A 20,086-nucleotide genomic window follows, 5' to 3' on the forward strand; every position below is an offset into this window, starting at 1 on the left:
CCAGGTGAAGCCGGGTACAAATTTAATGAAAGCCTTCTCTAAGTTTAATCTCAGTATTTTTCACCCCCATAGCTCCCTCCAACATGTGGTCTATGGAGGTACACTTAACGGGAGGGGTTGAAATAGGATTACTCCGTCCAAGTTTCCTTTTGCCCATCTTAAAGTGAAGGTGAAAATAGAATGACTAAACTGGCCAGTTCAAAATGTCTGCAACACACCACAAAATACTAAACAAGTCCCAATAGCAGCTTAAAAGAAGCCAAACAGTACCTTTGAGCCAAGGGACCAAGTGGGGTGGCCCACCAGAGCATCTTCCTGGCAATGACAGGCTAAAACAGGTCAGCCTTTGCGCACTTTGCCCGGAGTGTCCCGCGCTCATCCCGCACTGTGGGAGAGTAAACGTGCTGATAAGCACTGGGTGGGCGGGCACAACTGCAAAGAGCGCCTCCAAGTACATGGATTGCTAGTAGATGCAGTCCAGGCCCCTGCCTGTCCCGCTAGTTCACTAACAAAGTCAAACCTAAATGGTTGTGATCACTCAAACAACTCTGGAGGATAGTAAAGTTAGAAACCATTTTACCCCATCTTCAGGAAGTCATAAATATACACGTGCACATATGTGCAAATCTGCCGGAGTAGATTTATGGCTGCCCTGTATAAATCTACACTTGCTGGTACACGCAAATCTGCCAGTGAAGATTTAGAATGTTTGGCAAGAAAGAAATGATAGAAAAATGCTGCTGGAGCAGGTAGGCACATGATTGTGTTGTGGGCACCAGTATGAGAGGGAGTCAGACGTTAAAAGTTAAGGGATGGGGCAAAATGGAATAAAATATACAGACATAAAAGAAGAAAGGGTTAACAAATTAAAAGGGAAGCATGACGGAAACTGCCTTTTCTATAAGGCCGGAGCAACACATAGTGTACCCACGCATGCAAATGCGTGGTTAAGGCACCATGCATATGTGTGTCTCAGGCACTCAGCAGGACCTGCCAGGAGAGGAATGCGGTGGCCAGGTAAGTGGGGTTGGGGCGGGTGGGGGGATTTTTAAGGACATGGTGGGGTAGGTTTTAGAGTTTTGGGCTGGGGTGGGAGAAGGTGGGGCAATTTTTAAGATAGGGTGGGGTAGGTTTTAGGGCTCAAGTGGGGGCGGGGTCGCGGTATTTTTTAGGACAGGACGGAGTAGTTTTTAGATCAGGGTGGGGTACATTTTAGAGTTTAGGGCTGGGGAGTTGGGATAGTTTTTATCACAGGGTGGGATCGTTTTTAGGACAGGAAGGTTTTCAGGTTTAGTGCAGCATGGGGGGTTGGGGCGTTTTTAGGACAGGGCAAGGTAGGTTTTAGGGTTCAGGGCAGGGGCGGGGGTTCGGGAAGTCAAAAAAGAAGGTTGAAGAAACACAACCGTGTAGGAAGGGAGGGAAACTGGAGAAGGAGGAAGAGACTGCAATGTTAAGGAAAGAAGGATGAATATAAAAGGCAGCCAAGGCGAAAGAGAGTAGAGAGTTAAAGAAGTAAATAAAAAAGAAGAGCAGTCGGAAAAAGTCATCAAAACTAAAAAAAATGTAAATGGAAGATCTGTCACACAAAAAGGGGAACAATGCCCAAAATAAGTTGTTTCAGAGGTTTACAAGTAACCTACCTCCATACACAGTACCAAACTGTCCAGAACCAAGGACATCATCTGGGAAGATCTGATACAGATTACTGATGTCCTGAGTAACAAAACAAAAGAATATGCATTAATGATTTAGAGCTGAGATTTGCCTGCCACACACTTGCTCATTTGCATAAATGATCGCTTCATAGAAAAAATAAATGTTGAACGCTTATAAAAAAATACATAAAGTAAGTTTGATTAAAAGTGTTTTCTGAGAATACAATATCTATATGTATTGTCACTATCTCCCCCAACCAGGGATTTTGAAAACACTAAATTACAACTAGAGCGTTTGCCACAGGAAAAGGAACTGCAGCAATTCATGAGAACCCAAATTAAAACTAAACTAAACCGTAACTTCTGGTAGCCTACAATCAAAATGTATAGAATCTTTTGTGCAACATCCTATTATTTTTAAAATAATGATCTTCCACCTTCAATTCAATGCAGGCATAAATAAGATCATCAGAGGGGAGATTTACTAACATTTTACTTTGGGTCTGCAATGTCATTATGAGAGTGGCGTTAACTTAGAGAAATATTTGTACTTTTCTGACTTTGTATGTGTGCTGCACTGTTAAGCGCGCACCAAACGTTAAAAAAGTTTTAAAGTTTGTCTAGTCATAATATTTTGTAAAGCTGAAACTCACCCCCCCCCAATCTTTCTGACCAAGCTACCCCCTAATGCTAGACATCACGCACACACCATAGTAATATGATGTAAAGGTTTAAGTGTGGCGCAAGGCAGCCTGCTTGTGTGTCAGTGCAAGGAAGAGTGCAGGAAAGTGCATTTCCTTAAAGATATGGCACTTTCCTGCTTTTTCCCTCTTACGCAACCCAACGCAGCAACTATTACCGTGCTGCTGAACTACAAGCCAAGTAAGAAGATTGAATCAACAGGATTGCTGGAATTTTTATCTGGCAGAGACTCATTTATCTGACTTCATTATATTTTGTTTACTTTCTTCCCAAAACTAGAGCATTTAACCTGATTAAATCAGGGCTGCAGATCCTTAACTTTAACATAGGACCACGCCAACAAGTTTTAAAAAAGGACTTTAAACAATTGGCTCATTTTCAGGGAACAATCTAAGACCTTCCTGAAGCCATTAGGGAACTATAAAGCATTTTTCATGCTTATTTTCAAACCGTATACAGTAGCCTCGACCTTGAAAACAACAATAAGACAATTAATTATATATATATAATTTTTCTCTAGATGGCAAAGTAAAAAAGCGGTATTATTAACAACACACCAGGGCTACATGAGATGGAAGGCGAATTGGTATAGTTTTATTGTTAACACGACTAGGATGTGTCTGAGTAAAATCAAATAGGGGTGAGTACGTCCTCAAATTGGTTTATTTTCTAAATCAATAAGGTAAATTTTATTTCTGTCTCTTTAGAGGTTGACTTACTATCACATAAAGAAGTAGTGACCTCATGTTAAATATGGATTTGATAATATAACCATATTATATGTTGAATTATTAGATGCTGACTAGATGCAGGACAAAGTACTGATACATGCTTTCTGTATTGTATTCTAGGTGCTTCCTATTTCAATATTCTGTCCTGATGATGGCCCGTCTGAATTAATTTCTTGGATTGGGGTCGAAATGTCGACATTGTATTAGAAATTGTGGATTGACTTTTGAAAAATTCAGCAGGCTCACAGTATCTACGGTTATAAGTGCTTATTTGAGACCCTATGCTTTTAACCACAGTTTGGTTTTAGTTTTCATGTAAATAGCACTGCAACACTTATTCTAACACATAATTCCCTCACACTGCACCGTTATACATGAGCACCTCGATTACTTTACTTTAAATTGTTGAATTTAAGTTTCTAATAAATGTGATATATTACTCACAAACCTCATTGGTACAGAAAGTTATTTATGGTACAACCACTTTCGTGGAGGTTGATTCATATCCTTCCCCGAGAGGGACTAAAACATTTTTATGTTACATTATTCACTTACCCAGGTCCTAGAGTACTGGGTTGCCCCATTTTTTCAAAATAGTTTAAACATGGGGTCAGAACTCTAAAGCCTATTAATGAGTAGGGATTAAACTCCTATTTGTGTACAAATGTGAGTTTCCACAGATTAAAATGTATATTATGTGGCATATGGTGTGGTAAATATTGATAATGAATCTTACATTGTGATAAGGCATCTTATGCCTCATTTCTGAGTGCAAAGCTCAGGATAGGAGGTATGTAATACATCCGGTAAGACCTCCGTGGAATCAGTATTTACTTGTGCAATTGCACAGGTTCCAGGTAATAGCAATATTTAAGATTTTACGTTGCATCTGAGCTTTGACTCTGCAGTGCTTTGGCTACACTGTGTAAGAGCGGAGTGCCTCCATTTGTCAGGTAGTGGGGCTGGTGCAGGAAGCCATGAAGAATATAGACAAAATAAGGAATTACCTTAACGATGGAGTGTAATTTGGTGGTGTGTGGTAATGACTCGGTCCAGTAACTGGTTAGCACCCACACAACCATAACATATGGGGAGGTTGGGGAGCGACATCAGGGGCAAAATGAGGAAGATCCGGTGAGATCTTGGAGATGCGATGGGAGAGTAAGAGAGGCCCTGTCCAGAATGTTGAATTGAATATCTTTAAACCATGAATTGCAGGACACCTTATGTGGGTATGACAGAACGAGCTGTCACTCTTAATCGTGCAGTGTGTGGCCTATATCATCTTCCAATTTCTCTCAAAGGGGAGTTCTGGTTTTCTCCCAGTGTTGGAGTTTAGCTTGGTATAGGCAGTGAACCAGGTGTGTGCTATCCCCTAAGTGTGTAAAGTGGTTCATAACTACATTGACAGGGGATCTGTGTCTCGGACAGGAATGCTGTTTTCAGCACTTGTTTGATTAGAGTCGAATTGAGAAAGTGGCCAGGAGGGATCGTGTAGTCCATCTGGGGAGTGTTGAATGTTAATAGTTCACTAGTGGAAAATAAATTGCCTCTTCGGCCCATGCTTCAAATTAAGACTGGGGTATGGTGCTGTTGAAGTCTACCACACTTGCTAGAGGGATCCCAGGGCCATAGAGGGATCTATGCTTGTAGAGGGCTCATGAGTTTCAGTAGCAATACAACACTATGGAGAGCAGGGGAAGGATGTTAGGGAAGGGGACCTTTAGTAACAGGGTTATGGTATGTATCAGACCCGAGCTCTGTTCCTAAACAGGGAGGCTGACCTTTGGCCTCGGTGAGAGAATGCCCCACCAACCAGCTGGTCGGCCATTGAAGTTGAGCTGCGAGATAATATTGTTCAAAATCTGGGAGTCCTAGGCCTCCGAATGAGAGTGTAATAAGGGAAGATTGCTAAAATATATACACAGTGGGAAAGTGCTATAATTTTAATTAAAACTATCGGACCCATGACCATCAAACGCAATGTTGACCATTAGGCAAATTGCGCCTTCAGTGACCTAATAGTTCTGCCTAGGTTACCATACCCTAAGCACTCCCATGTATGATATACATTAATGCTGAGGTGCCTAAATGTGACAAGTTCTCAAATAAGTTGAGAATCTAGAGGAAGAGTAGCTGGAAGTGTGCAACTTGTGCTGAGGCGAAAGATGCAGGATTTGGACAAATTAACTGTGAGTCCTGAGCTCCCTTCAAAGTCTGTCAATAAACAAGCTATGGGAGCAAGAACTAATTGGGCATCTCAAACATAGGAGTATATTGTCAGTGTATCTTGATGTTCCATGAAAAGCAGTCTTACGAAGTATACCCCATTGTGCACCCTGTTGGGTCAACTGGATTGCCAGGTGCTCCATTGCTATTGCCAAAAGCAATGGCTAGCGAGGGCACCCTTGGTGGGTGCCCCTACCTATGGGAAAAGATTGTGAAATACACTGCCCTGACTTGACCCTAGCAGTTGGGTCACAGATAGGAGGCAAATCCACTTACAACATTTTAGGCCAGTTCCCGTCCTTTTCAGGACCTCCAGCATATAGTCCAATCAAAGGTAGTTGAAGGCTTTTTCTAGAACTAGGGCAATACAAGTAGCTTTCAGGAAGTTATACGAGAAACTTGCCATGACATCCCAAAGTCTTCAAAGGTTATGAGAGGCACTACAACCTGGAATGAAGCCTGATTGATCGGAGTGAATCAAGGTGGTAAAATACAGAAGTAATCAGTTAGCCAGCAATTTAGTGAGGATCTTAAAGTCAACATTAAGGAACAACAATGAACTGTAAGAGGCCAATTTTGTTGGGTTTTTGAGGGGTTTAAGCATGATGAAAATAATGGCTTTGCTTGAGTCTGGGGAATGTCCCCTCCCTAAGGAGGTTGTATAGAGCTGAAGCAGCCATGGTGCTAACTGGGGAGCAAAGAGGGTATAGAATTCAGATGAAATTCTATCCGCACTGGGGGTCTTCCTTTAGGGCAGGTTATGAAAAACCACTGAGTTCTTGTAGTGATAATTGAAAATCAAGGTCTTCGTTAGCTGTAGGGGGCAGTCAAGGTATTGAGAGCTGGTTGAGGGAAGCAACTACAGTTGTAGGTGTGAAAACTGCTGAGGATGTATAAAGGTTCTCTTAATAGGAGTGTAATGCTTTGTTAATGGTTGAATGGGAAGCTAGTATTTTACCTAAGGGGAGAGAGTTTAAGGGGGGTAGAACATGGTGACCGCAGTCTAGCAAGGTGAGCCAAGAGCGTAGAGCGTCAGAACTACCCTGTTGAACCCTCTAATCCATGGATATGACTGAATGGAATAGACTCTGAAGGTCTGCAAATGAGGGGAGCTAGAACAAGTCATCTGCATTTGTGTCGTGATCACAGGGGTATCTAGCATGTCCAAGTTGACTGCACTGAGGAAGCATCATCGGAGGAAGTGCTGGAATGATATACACAGGCAAGGGTGGCTGGTAAGTCCTGCAGCAATAACAACAGTTTGATTGTACGCTGTTGCTCTGGCAGGGCCTAAGGCTGTAGCCTACAGCATTGGTCTGGGAGCATAGTCTCCGAACTGTCACTAACATTTTGCTGATGATAGGGTCCTGAGATGATTAGACTGGTGGAGAGAATGGCAGCGAGCCCTCTCAAGCCTTCAGCCAGTCCCAGGCGGAATCTGGGTCTGTGAAGAAGTGGGTTTGCTGGTCAGCTGTAACCCACAGCTTAGCAGTAAAGAGTAGTGGGTATTTGTATCCCAGGGACCATAGTCTTTTTTTCAACTGCATGAAAGAGGAGCATTTACATTAGACAGTAGGTATAGTCCAGGAAGATCATAACGTTTGCATTATCAATTGGACTTGGTCCTTCTTTCGGGATTCACACAGTATTAGGTCTTTGAAATTGAGCAGCTTCCCTTACAAGGCCCTCTAGGTGCTCCCGGTGGCGGGTGGCAGCCAGGACCCTGTATACCCTATTAATTGCTAAATCAGCCATCAAGGATGTCCGGGCTACCAGCCTCCATAGCCCATTTTCCATGATACTAGGAAGGTCTTACCCTTCCGTGCCATGCAGGAGGCAAATATTATTGGGGTGAGACTGCCTATCTGCTTCTTTGAGTCTATCTTCTAAAATCTTCAGGCGTTCCAGTGCATGTTGGGTATGTTGGGAAAAAGTTCTGGATGAGAGGAGTATAGTGCCAGTGGTCGCTGTGTTTGCAGCCACTTTCTCCATCAGCTTCTTTTGATTTTCTCAGAGGTAAGTAAAGTCTATAGTTAAAGCATCTATTTTGGTCTCTGGTGCAACTGGGAAGTTGTGATCACCATCATAAGGGTGTCTAGTTTCACTGGTTGTGGTGAGTGGATCTTCTAACATGAAGTATCCAATAAAGCCAGGGTAACTTTGGTCATCTTAAGGTGTATACTGGGCGTAGGCTGCCGTGCATACTTCTGCGTGCCGTGTGTTCTGCCCATGCGAAGTACTGATGCCTAAATGGTGGGGGTTTGGTATACAGAGTATAAGCCAGTGGTAAGGTGAAGTCTGTACTTAATGTGGCCCTGGCCTGACCCGCCTCGTCCTGCTTTAATCCACTGAAACACAGCGTGGGAGAAGAACAGTTTGGGGGCCCCTAGGTGGGTGGTAATGTCAGGCAGCAGGAGCACAGTGATCAGATATCATAGGTAGGGATGGTGCAAAGTCCCAATGCAAGGGGCACTAACTTCCACTGATTGCCCAGGATTCCAGCATGTTCTAGCCCTACATGAAATATTCAGAGAGTGACGGTTTCCTGATAGCCCGTCTCATCCCAGGGACCATGGACAGGGTTAGCATAAGCAGCACAAGGCACTGCTGGTCCAGCGACTCAGAGAGACAGAAAGAAGGGAGTTGCAAAGTGCCATCGGAGGAAAAGTAGAAAAAGTCACTCACCTTCTGTAAGATCTCTCTAGGCCTCCCTGTACACCTCAGTAGGCCTGTAACCCCATGCTGACCATAAGGTATTAAAGGGAGGGGCTGCTCTCCATGGTCTATTTAAGGCCCGCCGGACTAAGGGAGGAGTAGAGATACAGGGCGCTAGACTGAGATGCCCCAAGCAGGCCCTTCATGTGGTTCATTGAGCCCCAAAGGGTAAAAGCAGGATCTCCACATGGCACTGAGGGCCACGTACCTGATGGCAATGGCATGGTTCAGGCACGCCAGCCGGATACTCTCAGGCTATATGGCAAGAAGGCCTCATCATGCGGCTTAATGCCTCGGCCTTCCACACCCAGCCAGGAACAGAGTCAAGTCTGCAGGGCAGTCTGGGCTGTCCCAGTGGGTGGTGGGGGGGGAGGGGGGGAGAGCGTGGTCCAGAAGATTACCTTTATTAATGCAGGTCCAGGCTTATAGAGGCTGTGTCAGGAGCTCTAATAAGCTGTGGCCACAATGTACGGTTGTTAAGCCACCGCATTTACTTTCTAGAAACAGGTTTTCTTTGACTGTATGAGCTGGGGGCGTTCATGGAGTATTATGGTTAAGTTAAGGGTCAGGGATGGGAACAGGTTTAGTAATCTGATTTGGAGGAAGAAGGTGTTTCTTCATATAGATAAACTAACAGCTAACATCGCATTGCTACGTATCTATGTATGTATGTGATATTTTTATGGCATAAAACTAGCCAAAAAGGCAGCAGAGCGCTATACAGAGAGAAGGGAAAGTCAATGAGTGATAAGAGAAGTAGACAGTTATTGCATTTTTATTGTATTGTAATGTAGTGTTCTTTAAAAGGAGTGTTTTCAACTCTCTTCTAAACTTGAGCAGCATTAGGGCAGTCCTGATGCATACAGGATGTTGTTCCAGATCATGGATAGAAAAATTCTCTGAAAAATTCTAAATTATATATATGAACTTTAGACACCTCATATGCAACAAAACAGGCTCTTGGCTCTATGCTGAGTCAGTGGAGCTCTTCATGATATGCTTCTTGGCCTGTCCTGCTCATTCATTAGTTTTAGCCGGGTACTGTTATGACTACTTGGCAATAACATAGTGAGAACTCAATGGAAAATATAGATAAATATCATCTAACAAACTCAATGACATACATACACATTTTCGGGACATGAATGGCCAATTTATTGAATAGAGGGCAGCTAGAAACCCATGTAACACATGAATGATAGACCTGCATGACTGTGCACCTCTGCCAGTGTTTACCAATACTGAACTGAAAATAAAGATGCATCGCTAATCTAGAGAACCATTGCAAGGCATAGTTAAAATCAGCCAGTCTCTGTTAAGAGAAAGGTGGGTTCCATAACAACTTATAGATCGAGAATGATAAAGATTTGACTATTCTACATAGAAAGGGTCTCATAATGCAAGGAGTAAATATATTCTACATAATCATAAGCATAGGTCATACCTGCCACATGAGGTGCAAAACAATAAGCTTGGAGAAATAGATGAAGCTGAGACGTAAACAAATCACTACAGAGTTCCCATATATGATGTGGAAGTGCAAGATATTGTGGGATTACTGGGGGAAATTACTAACAAACTCACAATCAAATACACGTGGGACTGCGCCATCTCGAAATGTACCTATTGGGGTTCGTAACATCTACAAAGGGGAGATATGCATGGTGAGGTTCTCTAACACAGCAGTTTTATTTGGCTAAAAGAAAGATAGTTATGGTGTGTAAGTCAAATTAAGGTCTCTCATTCATGGGATGGATGTGAGATTTGAATAAGTGGTGCCTAAAAGAGACACTAGCAGTGCCAGGCAATTGTGGGAAATATTGATGTGAGCTTTAAAAGTACCCTACTCATGAAAGACTGCCTTGAACATTTTACACCAACGGAAGGGTGGATAAACTCATTAGTTTCTCTTACGAAAAGATAGAGAACTGAACGGATGCAAGATTTAGCTATTGAAACAAACCTGACTCCTGACAGCAATTTAATATTTAAATCTAAGTTCATCCCCTCAATAAAAGACTTTTGAGTGATAGAGGCATTTGCATTTAAGTGTGATGAGTAAGACTGTGGCTAACTCCTGGAGAGGTGGCTTTGTGCCACCTTTATGTCTAACAACTTTTCCACCTGCTTCATGATTGAGCTTGCCCAAAGGGCACTTGCAGCTAAAAAGCCACAGGGGGAATTCCACCCCCCGAGATCCCTTATTACACGCTTCTTGCATTTCGATGATAGTGACGTGATTCTTAAAGAGGCGTGCCAATTGGCAACAGTCAAATATGATTCCTCCACAATCATGTTCTTTCCTGATTATTCCCGCGAGGTGCTGAAACAGAGGTGTTCATTAGATGCAGTTAAGGCTAAATTCCGGGCAGTGCATCAGGACATTCCTCTTTTCCCTGCCAATTCGAAGGTGATCTTCCAGGATAAAACCATTTTTTTTAAACACCAGAGGGGGCCTGGGGATGGGTGGAAGACAGACGTCCCCTGACCCAAGCAAGACCCCCTACTCGTGAAATCTGAGGGGAGAGGACTGGGTGCCAGACCCAAAACTTGGTCCTCAAAATGCTAACATTGGGCCCCTACAAAGGGAGAAAGAGATAAGTTACTGGAGAGACCTTGTAGAAGCGAAGGGCCTGGAGAACGCTCTTTTGATTCTGAGACTAGAGGGTTGGGATCAAGGAAGCCTCATCCCACTCTCAGGGATGTCGAGGGGGCAACCCAGCCGGCATCTGAAGAAGATCAAGGGCGGTGTTCAAGAGACACTTGCCCTAAATCTGAGTTGAGGCTGGCTGAACTGGAGGCTGTTGATCCAAATCAAGGGATTGATGGGAAGACAGAGGGGGTCATTCTGACCCTGGCGGTAAATACCGGGGTACCGCCGACTTTCCGCTGCCCATGGGAATCCGCCATGGCGGCGCAGCTTGCTGCGCCGCCATGGGGATTCTGGCTCCCCATACCGCCATCCAGTTCCTGGCGGTTCACCCGCCAGGAACAGGATGGTGGTATGGGGTGTCGTGGGGCCGGCGTAAGAGGGCCCCACAAAGAATTTCAGTGTCTGCTTTGCAGACACTGAAATTCGCGACGGGTGCAACTGCACCCGTCGCACCTTCCCACTCCGCCGGCTCCATTCTGAGCCGGCTTCCTCGTGGGAAGGGTGTTTCCCGCTGGGCTGGCGGGCGGCCTTTTGGCGGTCGCCCGCCAGCCCAGTGGGAAACCCAGAATGACCGCCGCGGTCTTTTGACCGCGGTACGGTCTTTTGACCACGCTACGGTCTTCTGGCGGTTCCCGCTTGGCGGGCGGCGGGATCAGGGCCAGTATCTTAAAATTCAGGGAAAATTTATTTTTCTTAGGGCCCTTTGATTGCTTGGAGGGGGACACAGATGTAGCCTGTGAGAAAGATTTTTACTTGTTCTTTTCCCCCAGTTTGTCTTCTTTTCTTAGTTGTAGGTGAGTGAGTGGTGTGTTTAAGGATTGTGTTATGGTTTCATGTACTGTAATGCACTGTCTATTGATGAGATTCTAGAAATGCTGAGGTAATAGGTGGAACTTGGAGATGTGGGGATTCCAGAGAGGACGGTTGGAGGAGAGCGAAGGTGGAAGGGGACTAGGAAATGTACTGGCTACCTATGCTGGATGTTGATGTACTTTAAAGTTATCTGCTTACAATAAAAGCATTGGAAAATACTACGTGTCATTGGCGACGAGTTATCCATCGCAACATCCACCTTTTCCAAGGATCCAAGCGTCGTGTACATTCGTGTTTTGCTGCAGTATTGGGCGCTGTGTCAAAGGAGAAATGTAGCGCCTATTTCTGATTTTGCAAGTATGAACTTTTGAAGCCTTCTTAATCTGAAATGTTGTTCTGACGTTTTGGAGGACGTATTTCGTTTTTAAAAACCAACGCCGATTTCGAATTTCTTACATTGCGTTTGTTTAAACCATCGCATTTGTCTGAATACAACCGGCAAACAACTTGTTATTTGGATTCGAGGTAACGCTTTTAATAATAACTGAAGTGTTTTCTTTGAAACTGTAAGTTAAGTTACGCCTGATGCTCGTGTCCACAACGCGCCTGGCTTTGTGCGCGCGTCAACTTCTACCTTCGATTAACATAGTTTTTGTACACGCGCCTAACGCTCGTGTTTTTAACGCGTTTGGATTTGTGTGCCCGTGAACCACTACTTTCGAGTAATATATATTGACCGTCCTACAGATATTGTTTATATAGTTAAGAAATATTTTACCTCGGTCTTTACTGGTGAACAAATATTCAGCATTGCTTATCCAGATATTACTCCCAGGAAGTTTTAAAAAAATAATACGGAAGAAAAAAAAAAGAGAACAACTAGAGTGCTGACCTATTCTGTACCGTGGAACTCAAGCAAGATTATTAGGAACTAACAACTAGACTGCTGACCTAATTTGAACTGTGGAATTCAAACAAGTAATTGTACCTACGATTTTGGAACTACTATTTACTCACTACATATTTGTTTATCTTCTTATAACACACACTATGTCGCATCATTCTCCTCTCAGCATGTCCCAACCACCTCAATTTCTGTCAGAACGCAGCAAACCTATTCTGCCATGGAAGAAATGGATAAACTTATTTGACTCTTACTTGATTGGTATTGGTGGAGAGAAATTCTCACCAGCAAGGAAACAAGGAATTCTACTACACAATCTGGGGATTGAGGGACGCAATATCTATGATAGTCTTGATTTCATAAACATTGGTGCTGGAGAAGGTGAACCATGGGATGTTTATGAAATGTCTCTCATGATGCTTAAGAAGCATTTTGATGGTCGTATCAATGTTGTTATGGAAAGACACACATTTTTTATGAGGTCGCAAGCGAAAGATGAGAGAGTTGGAAATTATATTGCGTCACTTAAAACACTGGCCCAGACATGTGATTTCGCAAATTTAACTGAATCTTTAATACATGATCAATTGGTTCGTTGCACAAACAATCCCAGAGTTCAAGAAAAATTGTTGGCCAAGAACCCTTCGTTGAATGAAGCAATTATAATTGCTGAAAGTATTGAGCATGCCATTCTTTGGGTTAAAGAGATAAAAGATGTGGGTCCCATCACTGGCACTCATATAGACTCTGGACAATTAGCTATGTCAGCTACGGTTTCAACTTCTGATAGTATTTGTGAAAATGAGTTAGTACATAAAATTGTAGAAAAAATTTAAGTTAGTAATGATGTACAAAAAGATTCAAAGTTCAGATGTTTTAAATGTGGGAATTTTGGTCATCTACCAAATAATCCCAAATGTTTTGCAAGGAATGTTAATTGCAGGAGATGTGGGAAGAAGGGACACTTAGCGAAGGTTTGCAGAAGTCCTAAGTTAAATATAGTTGCTGAGACAGTTGATGGTCAGCAAATCGTTTTGTGCATTAATAACACAGACACTGGGGAGTTACAATCTAAGGAAAATACTGATGATAAACTGGTTATGCCTAAATGTGATGTTGTCATGGGGGAGAGAACTGTTACAGTATTGGCTGATTCTGGATCCCCTTTTACATTGATAGGTGACAAGAATTGGGCAAGAATTTTCAGAGATGATAATATCATATATTCCACCTGATATTTCTCCTGTTGGGTATGGTGGACAGAAAATTGATTTATTTGGTTACTCGTTAATGTCAATTAAGTTTAAAGGGCGTGAGACCCTAGGAAAGGTTTATGTAGCTAAGCGTGGTAATAATCTTTTGGGGTGGCGTCATCAAAGAGATTTGGGAATAATCTTGAACCCGAATGCTCCTGACCAGGTCCTTTCTGTTTCCAGTATGAGTCATGTTGAGGAGTTTGCGACTGAGTTTCCTGAAGTATTTTGTGACAAATTAGGCTTACTAAAGAATTTTAAACATAAAATCATTTTAAAATCGAGTGCTAAACCTATTGTATACAAAGTAAGGAAAGTTCCCCATTTGATGTTGCAACCTTTACAAGAAGAACTTAATAGATTATTGGATTTAGAAGTCATAGAAGAAATTGAGGCTTCTGAATGGTTGGCCCCCATAGTTTTGGTCCCTAAAGATGATGGAAAAAAAATAAGATTATGGGGGTTATTACAACTTTGGAGGAGGTGTTAATCCGTCCCAAAAGTGACGGTAAAGTGACGGATATACCACCAGCCGTATTACGAGTTCCATAGGATATAATGGACTCGTAATACGGCTGGTGGTATATCCGTCACTTTACCGTCACTTTTGGGACAGATTAACACCTCCTCCAAAGTTGTAATAACCCCCTATGTGTTGACCTTAGAGGTCTTAATCAGTCTATATGGGTAGACCGTCAACCATTACCAAATATTGGTGAAACCTTGACTATGCTGACTGGTGCCAAAGTGTTCAGTGTCATGGATTTGTCAGCGGCATATCACCAAATCATGCTTCATGAGGAGTCAAGACATCTTACCTGTTTCGTTACTCCTTTGGGGGCATTCAGATTTCTGAGGATGCCTTTTGGGCTGGCCTCGGCTGCTGCTTGTTTTCAGAGAGTGATGAAGGAGGTACTCAAAGGTCTTGATTCAGTTTTGTTCTTTCAAGATGATATATTAGTTTATGGAGAAGATACAGTCAAGCATTATGTTATTCTAAGAGCTGTGCTTAAAAGACTAAAAAGTAATGGTTTGACTTTAAAGAGAGAGAAATGTTTGTTTAGAGTTAATACAGTTTCATTCCTTGGTCACACTATATCTGGAGATGGCATCAGGCCTAAATTAGAATTGGGCAGATCAATTTTGTCTGCACCAACACCTACTAGTAAAGATCAAGTTAGGTCGTTTCTTGGCCTTGCTGAATACTACTCGAAGTTTGTTGAGAACTTTGCTTGCGTTGTTCAATCTTTGAGATTCGTTTTAAAAAAAGGGGTACAGTTTCAATGGTCCCCAGAATGTGATGAATCGTTTACAGCAGTAAAGGAAGATATTGGCAAAATGCCCACTTTAGGTCATTTTGATGTTAAACGCAAAACCATCTTATCCACTGATGCCAGCCTAAAGGGTCTGGGTGCTGTACTCTCTCAATTGGTTGATGGTGAAGAGAGAGTGGTTGCTTTTGCCTCACGTTCCCTTAAGGGAGCGGAAGCACGCTATTCTGTGATAGAGCGTGAAGCACTGGCGTGCACCTGGGCTATAAACCATTTCAAGTTTTATCTATGGGGTTTACCATTTACTCTCAGAAGTGACCATAGACCTTTAGTACAATTGTTTGCATGCAGGAATAATGAGAGCACCACACCCAGGATTAGGCGTTGGATTGAAGGTTTACTGGATTTCAATTTTACACTGGAATATTATCCTGGAAAAAAAAATATTCCTGCAGATTTTCTTTCTAGAATGTCGGTGATGGATGGTGGTATTGATGAGCCTTCTCCGATATCATGGATTAAGGAGACAGCTCTTGATGTGGAGGAGTGGACTGAAGAATGTAGTAAGGATATTGTTCGTGGAACGGTGATGAACTATGTTGTACAAGGGTGGCCGTGTTTGAATGAATGCTTGGCAGATGTTAGAGCGTTCTGGGGTGTAAAGGATGAACTTAGCATCATAGAGGGGAATTTGTACAGGGGTTGTAGATTGGTTCTCCCTATTGGGTTGTATGGAAAATTAATAAATTTGGCCCATGATGGACACTTGGGTAAAAATCTTACCAAAGCCAGTCTTAGAGAACGCTATTGGTGGCCGGGTTTGGACAAGAAAGTTGAAGCAGTCATTAGGGATTGTGTGCAATGTGCTAGTAATGATAAATCTAAAGTAGTACGAACTGCTCCTTTGTCTCCTCTACCTGTTCCGGATGAGCCATGGGTCAAATTAGGTTTGGACTTAGTTGGACCTTTTGAGTTGTTTCCGCCAAGGGAGAGATTTGTAATTGTTCTTGTTGATTACACCTCTAAGTGGGTTACTGCTAGTTGTGTAAGTTCTATCACTACGAAAAATGTGATTGAATTTTTGACTGATGTGTTTGCGTGTGAGGGTATTCCTAAAATTGTTGTTACTGATAATGGGGTACAATTTACTTCTTTTGAAATGAGGAAATTTCTTAAGGATTTAGCTATTTCTCATCATCGCACGGCATTATATGTTCCTCAAGCCAATGGATTAGTGGAGAAGATGAATCAGTTGGTGAGAGCGAGTGCTCAAGTGGCACTTGAGCACAGATTGCCTTTGAAGGGTGTTTTGAGAGAAAAGTTATGGGCTCATAGGAATGCACCTAATGTTATTATGGGAATGTCTCCTTTGCCAGGTTCCAAATTGAATCCTTCATGGTTGCATTCTGGATCCCAGAGTTTAGGAGATGTACCTAATTCTGAATCTATTAGGGCCAGAATAGTTGAGAACCAAAATAAGTACAAGAAAAGATTTGATGCAAAGATGAGTGTAAAACGAAGGGATTGGTCTAAAGGAGATTTGGGGGGTCATTCTGACCATGGCGGTAATTACCGCCATGGCGGAGGTCGGCGGTAGCACCGCCAACAGGCTGGCGGTGCACCGCTGGGCATTCTGACCGCGGCGGTTCAGCCGCGGCCAGAAACGGAAAGTCGGCGGTGTACCGCCGACTTTCCGCTGCCCGTCTGAATCCTCCATGGCGGCGGCGCCGCCATGGGGATTCTGACACCCCCTACCGCCATCCTGTTCATGGCTCTCCCGCCATGAACAGGATGGCGGTAGGGGGTGCCGCGGGGCCCCTGGGGGCCCCTGCCGTGCCCATGCCTATGGCATGGGCACGGCAGGGGCCCCCGTAAGAGGGCCCCAAAAAGTATTTCAGTGTCTGCCCAGCAGACACTGAAATACGCGACGGGTGCAACTGCACCCGTCGCACCTTCCCACTCCGCCGGCTCAATTCTGAGCCGGCATCCTAGTGGGAAGGTTGATTTGCCCTGGGCTGGCGGGCGGTCTTTTGGCGGCCGCCCGCCAGCCCAGGGCAAATGTCAGAATCACTGCCGCGGTCTTTCGACCGCGGTGCGGTGTTCTGACGGCGGTACACCGCCAAGGTCAGAATGACCCCCTTGGTGTTTATTAAAAAGCCTGTTTGGTGTCATAAAGGTGGTTCTAAATTTTCAGGACCTAGGAAAATTGTGGAAGTAAAAAGAAATGTGGTGGTGCTTGAGAATGGAGAAGTTTGGAGTATGTCTCGTCTTGCCAAGTGTCCTAATGGAAGGGAATTGAAGGACTCACTTCCCAATCCAGATGTGCTTGTGAAAACCAAACCAGGTGTGAGGGAAGAAATGAGGCAGAGTATGAGGAAAGAGTTTATCCCAAGCATCTCTCAGATTTTGTGAAACAGTAAGAAGTTGCATTTTGCCTAAATGAGGTACGTCCTGAGAATGTGTTCTATTCAATGTGTTTTTTTTCCTTCCCAAAGAAGGAATGTATATATGTTGTATTACAGTTATTTTCTCTGTAATGTTTCTATTATATTTTAATGGATTGTAAGGGGGGAGTTGTGTTATGGTTTCATGTACTGTAATGCACTGTCTATTGATGAGATTCTAGAAATGCTGAGGTAATAGGTGGAACTTGGAGATGTGGGGATTCCAGAGAGGATGGTTGGAGGAGAGCGAAGGTGGAAGAGGACTAGGAAATGTACTGGCTACCTATGATGGATGTTGATGTACTTTGAAGTTATCTGCTTACAATAAAAGCATTGGAAAATACTACGTGTCAGATTGCTTGAGTGTGAGTGAGGTGTCTTGGAAGAGTATGGGACTAGATGATAGTGAGACTGATTATACGAGAACTTGCAGTTCTCCTCTGCTATAACTGTGCAAGTGGCATTGTAGTTTAAAATAAGTTCTTAGGGTTTTAAGTTGCTAACTTGGGGTAGGGTGGGCTACAGACCTCTCAGGCCTGGTCCAGTGACGTAACTACCTTTGTAAGTTATGTGGGTGAATGAGTGGAGGGGGGCAGGGAAGGGGAGTGGGATCAAAATGTCTTTGTTACATTAGTTTTGGTGAATAATGCTTTCCGTTTGTTTGAAAAGCAGAAGGGACCACTGGACTCAAAAGATGTTTATTTCACTGACCTGAGAATTAATATGCTGCTATCCAGATATGATGCACACCACTGACTTAGATCCGGTGCGTCCCTATATTCTTACATAGAATGTCAGCAGACTGGGCAAAAAAACTAAGATGGGAATAGTAATAGTTTATATTAGGCGCCTGAAACCAGATGTGGTCCTCCAACAGGAGACCCACCTGAAGGGGACCCAGTGCTGCTTCCTTGCTCGTGGGGCAGACACTACACTAGCTCATGTGGGCTTTAGCACAGGATCTAGGGTAGTAGCAATTCTGATCTGGAAGTCACCCCCTTTCCAGATTCAGAGATCATCAATAGAACCCAATGAGACTGATGTAGCAATTCAGGGCCTCTGGGGAAGAATGGATGTTACTATTATTAGTGTCTAGGTGCTGCTGCACCTCCAAAAACCCACCCTAGACAAAGCCATTGACATCTTATTGGTAACTGAGTCATCCCTACATATTACTGGGGGAACTTCAACGATGTGATGCTCCCAGACCAGACTGATCAGGTTTGATATTCAACACACCACTGGCCCTTTTTATTGAAACAATGGAGCAATCCGATCTTTGGCAACACCATCATCTAATTACTCAGGGATGCGCAAAGTATTTTCTAGACTGGACTATATCTTCAAGGCAGCAGGAGAGGTAAGAATGATCCAACAATCAGACTATTTAGTTAAGGGACATTATGACCACTCCCTGCTCTGGATTTCCTTGGGACAAAGGCCCATTAGGCAGGCTTCGGGTGGAGACTGAATGCATGGGAACTAAGAGATGAGGCTGTCTTTCGTGAACTCCGAGTTGAAATTGAACTCTACTTTATAGAAAATGACAAATTTCTAAGTTCAGCTGTGGTTCTGTGGAAGGCCTACAAGGCAGTGTTGCTGGGCAGGGCACAAACTAGTATTGCTTTCAAAACGAAGAAAGCTGCTACAGAGATAGAGGAACTTGAACTTCAACTGACACAGACTGAGACTGCAAATATGGCCTCACCAAACCCTCTGACTGTGAGGAAGATTGAGGTCCTGTGCTCTGAATATAAACTTCTGGTAACCAATGAAGTGTGTATTCAAATCTGAGCCGTACAACAGCATCTCTACGACACAGGTAATAAGGCAGGAAAGCTGTTAGTGGGAGTGGGTGGTGAGGGGGGGGGCAATGTGAAGTTGAGGCCCAATGAGTGCGCCAAATATATTGTAAGGAGTGTAAGATTTCCACAACAGATAAAGCGATAGTAGACAAATTCACAGAATAATATGAGGTCCTTTACAAGGATCACCCGCTAGGGGAACAGCACGGAATTAAGGAATATCTGAACCAGTGGATGTAATGACCCTTCCTTATTGAGGATTACACTGCCTCGGAAGAGATTTCTGTCACTGAGCTACAGACACCTGTGGCTAAGATGAATTCAAGTAAAACCCCGAGACCCAATGGTCTCCTAGCAGAATTTCTTAAAAAACAGGTTGACATTTTGGCTCCCTGACCAGAGGAATCGATTCCTACATTGTTTCAGGTCAACAAAATATTTGGTGCCCATTCTGGATACACTATAAATTGGGATAAATCAGTCCTCTTCCCTGCTGGTGGTTGCCTTGACCTAGAAGATCTCCTTAGGAGACTTTGGGGGTTATTCTGAGTTTGGCGGGCGGCGGTTGCCGCCTGTCAAACTACCCCCGTCGAAAGACCGCGGGCCATTTAGACTTTCCCGCTGGGCCGGCGGGCGACCGCCAAAAGGGCGCCCGCCGGCCCAGCGGGAAAGGCCCTGCAACATAGAAGCCGGCTCCGAATGAAAACCGCCAGAAACAGGCTGGCGGGAAGGGGTCGGAATCCCCATGGCAATGGAGGATTCCCCCAGCCGGGGGAAATCCGGCGGAAAACCGCCGGACCCGGCTGGGCGACCGCAGCTTCACAGCCGCGGTCGTAATACAAAATGAAGCATCGCCAGCCTGTTGGCGGTACTTAGGAATGTATGCAACGTTAGATCAGGAGAGGTGCCTA

The 20,086-nt window shown here is 43.8% G+C and overlaps 1 protein-coding gene across 1 annotated transcript in view; it reads right to left on the reverse strand.

Annotated features, from left to right (window-relative positions):
- Positions 1-20,086, reverse strand: part of LOC138259883 (serine/threonine-protein kinase D3-like) — a 429,799-nt gene that overhangs the window by 89,351 nt on the left and 320,362 nt on the right. Inside the window, exon 12 of the mRNA XM_069207839.1 lies at positions 1,641-1,713. Coding sequence (XP_069063940.1) covers positions 1,641-1,713 — 73 coding nt within the window. The remainder of the gene's footprint in view (positions 1-1,640; positions 1,714-20,086) is intronic.

This window comes from Pleurodeles waltl, chromosome 9 (assembly GCF_031143425.1).
Source record: "Pleurodeles waltl isolate 20211129_DDA chromosome 9, aPleWal1.hap1.20221129, whole genome shotgun sequence".
Lineage (NCBI taxonomy): Eukaryota > Metazoa > Chordata > Amphibia > Caudata > Salamandridae > Pleurodeles > Pleurodeles waltl.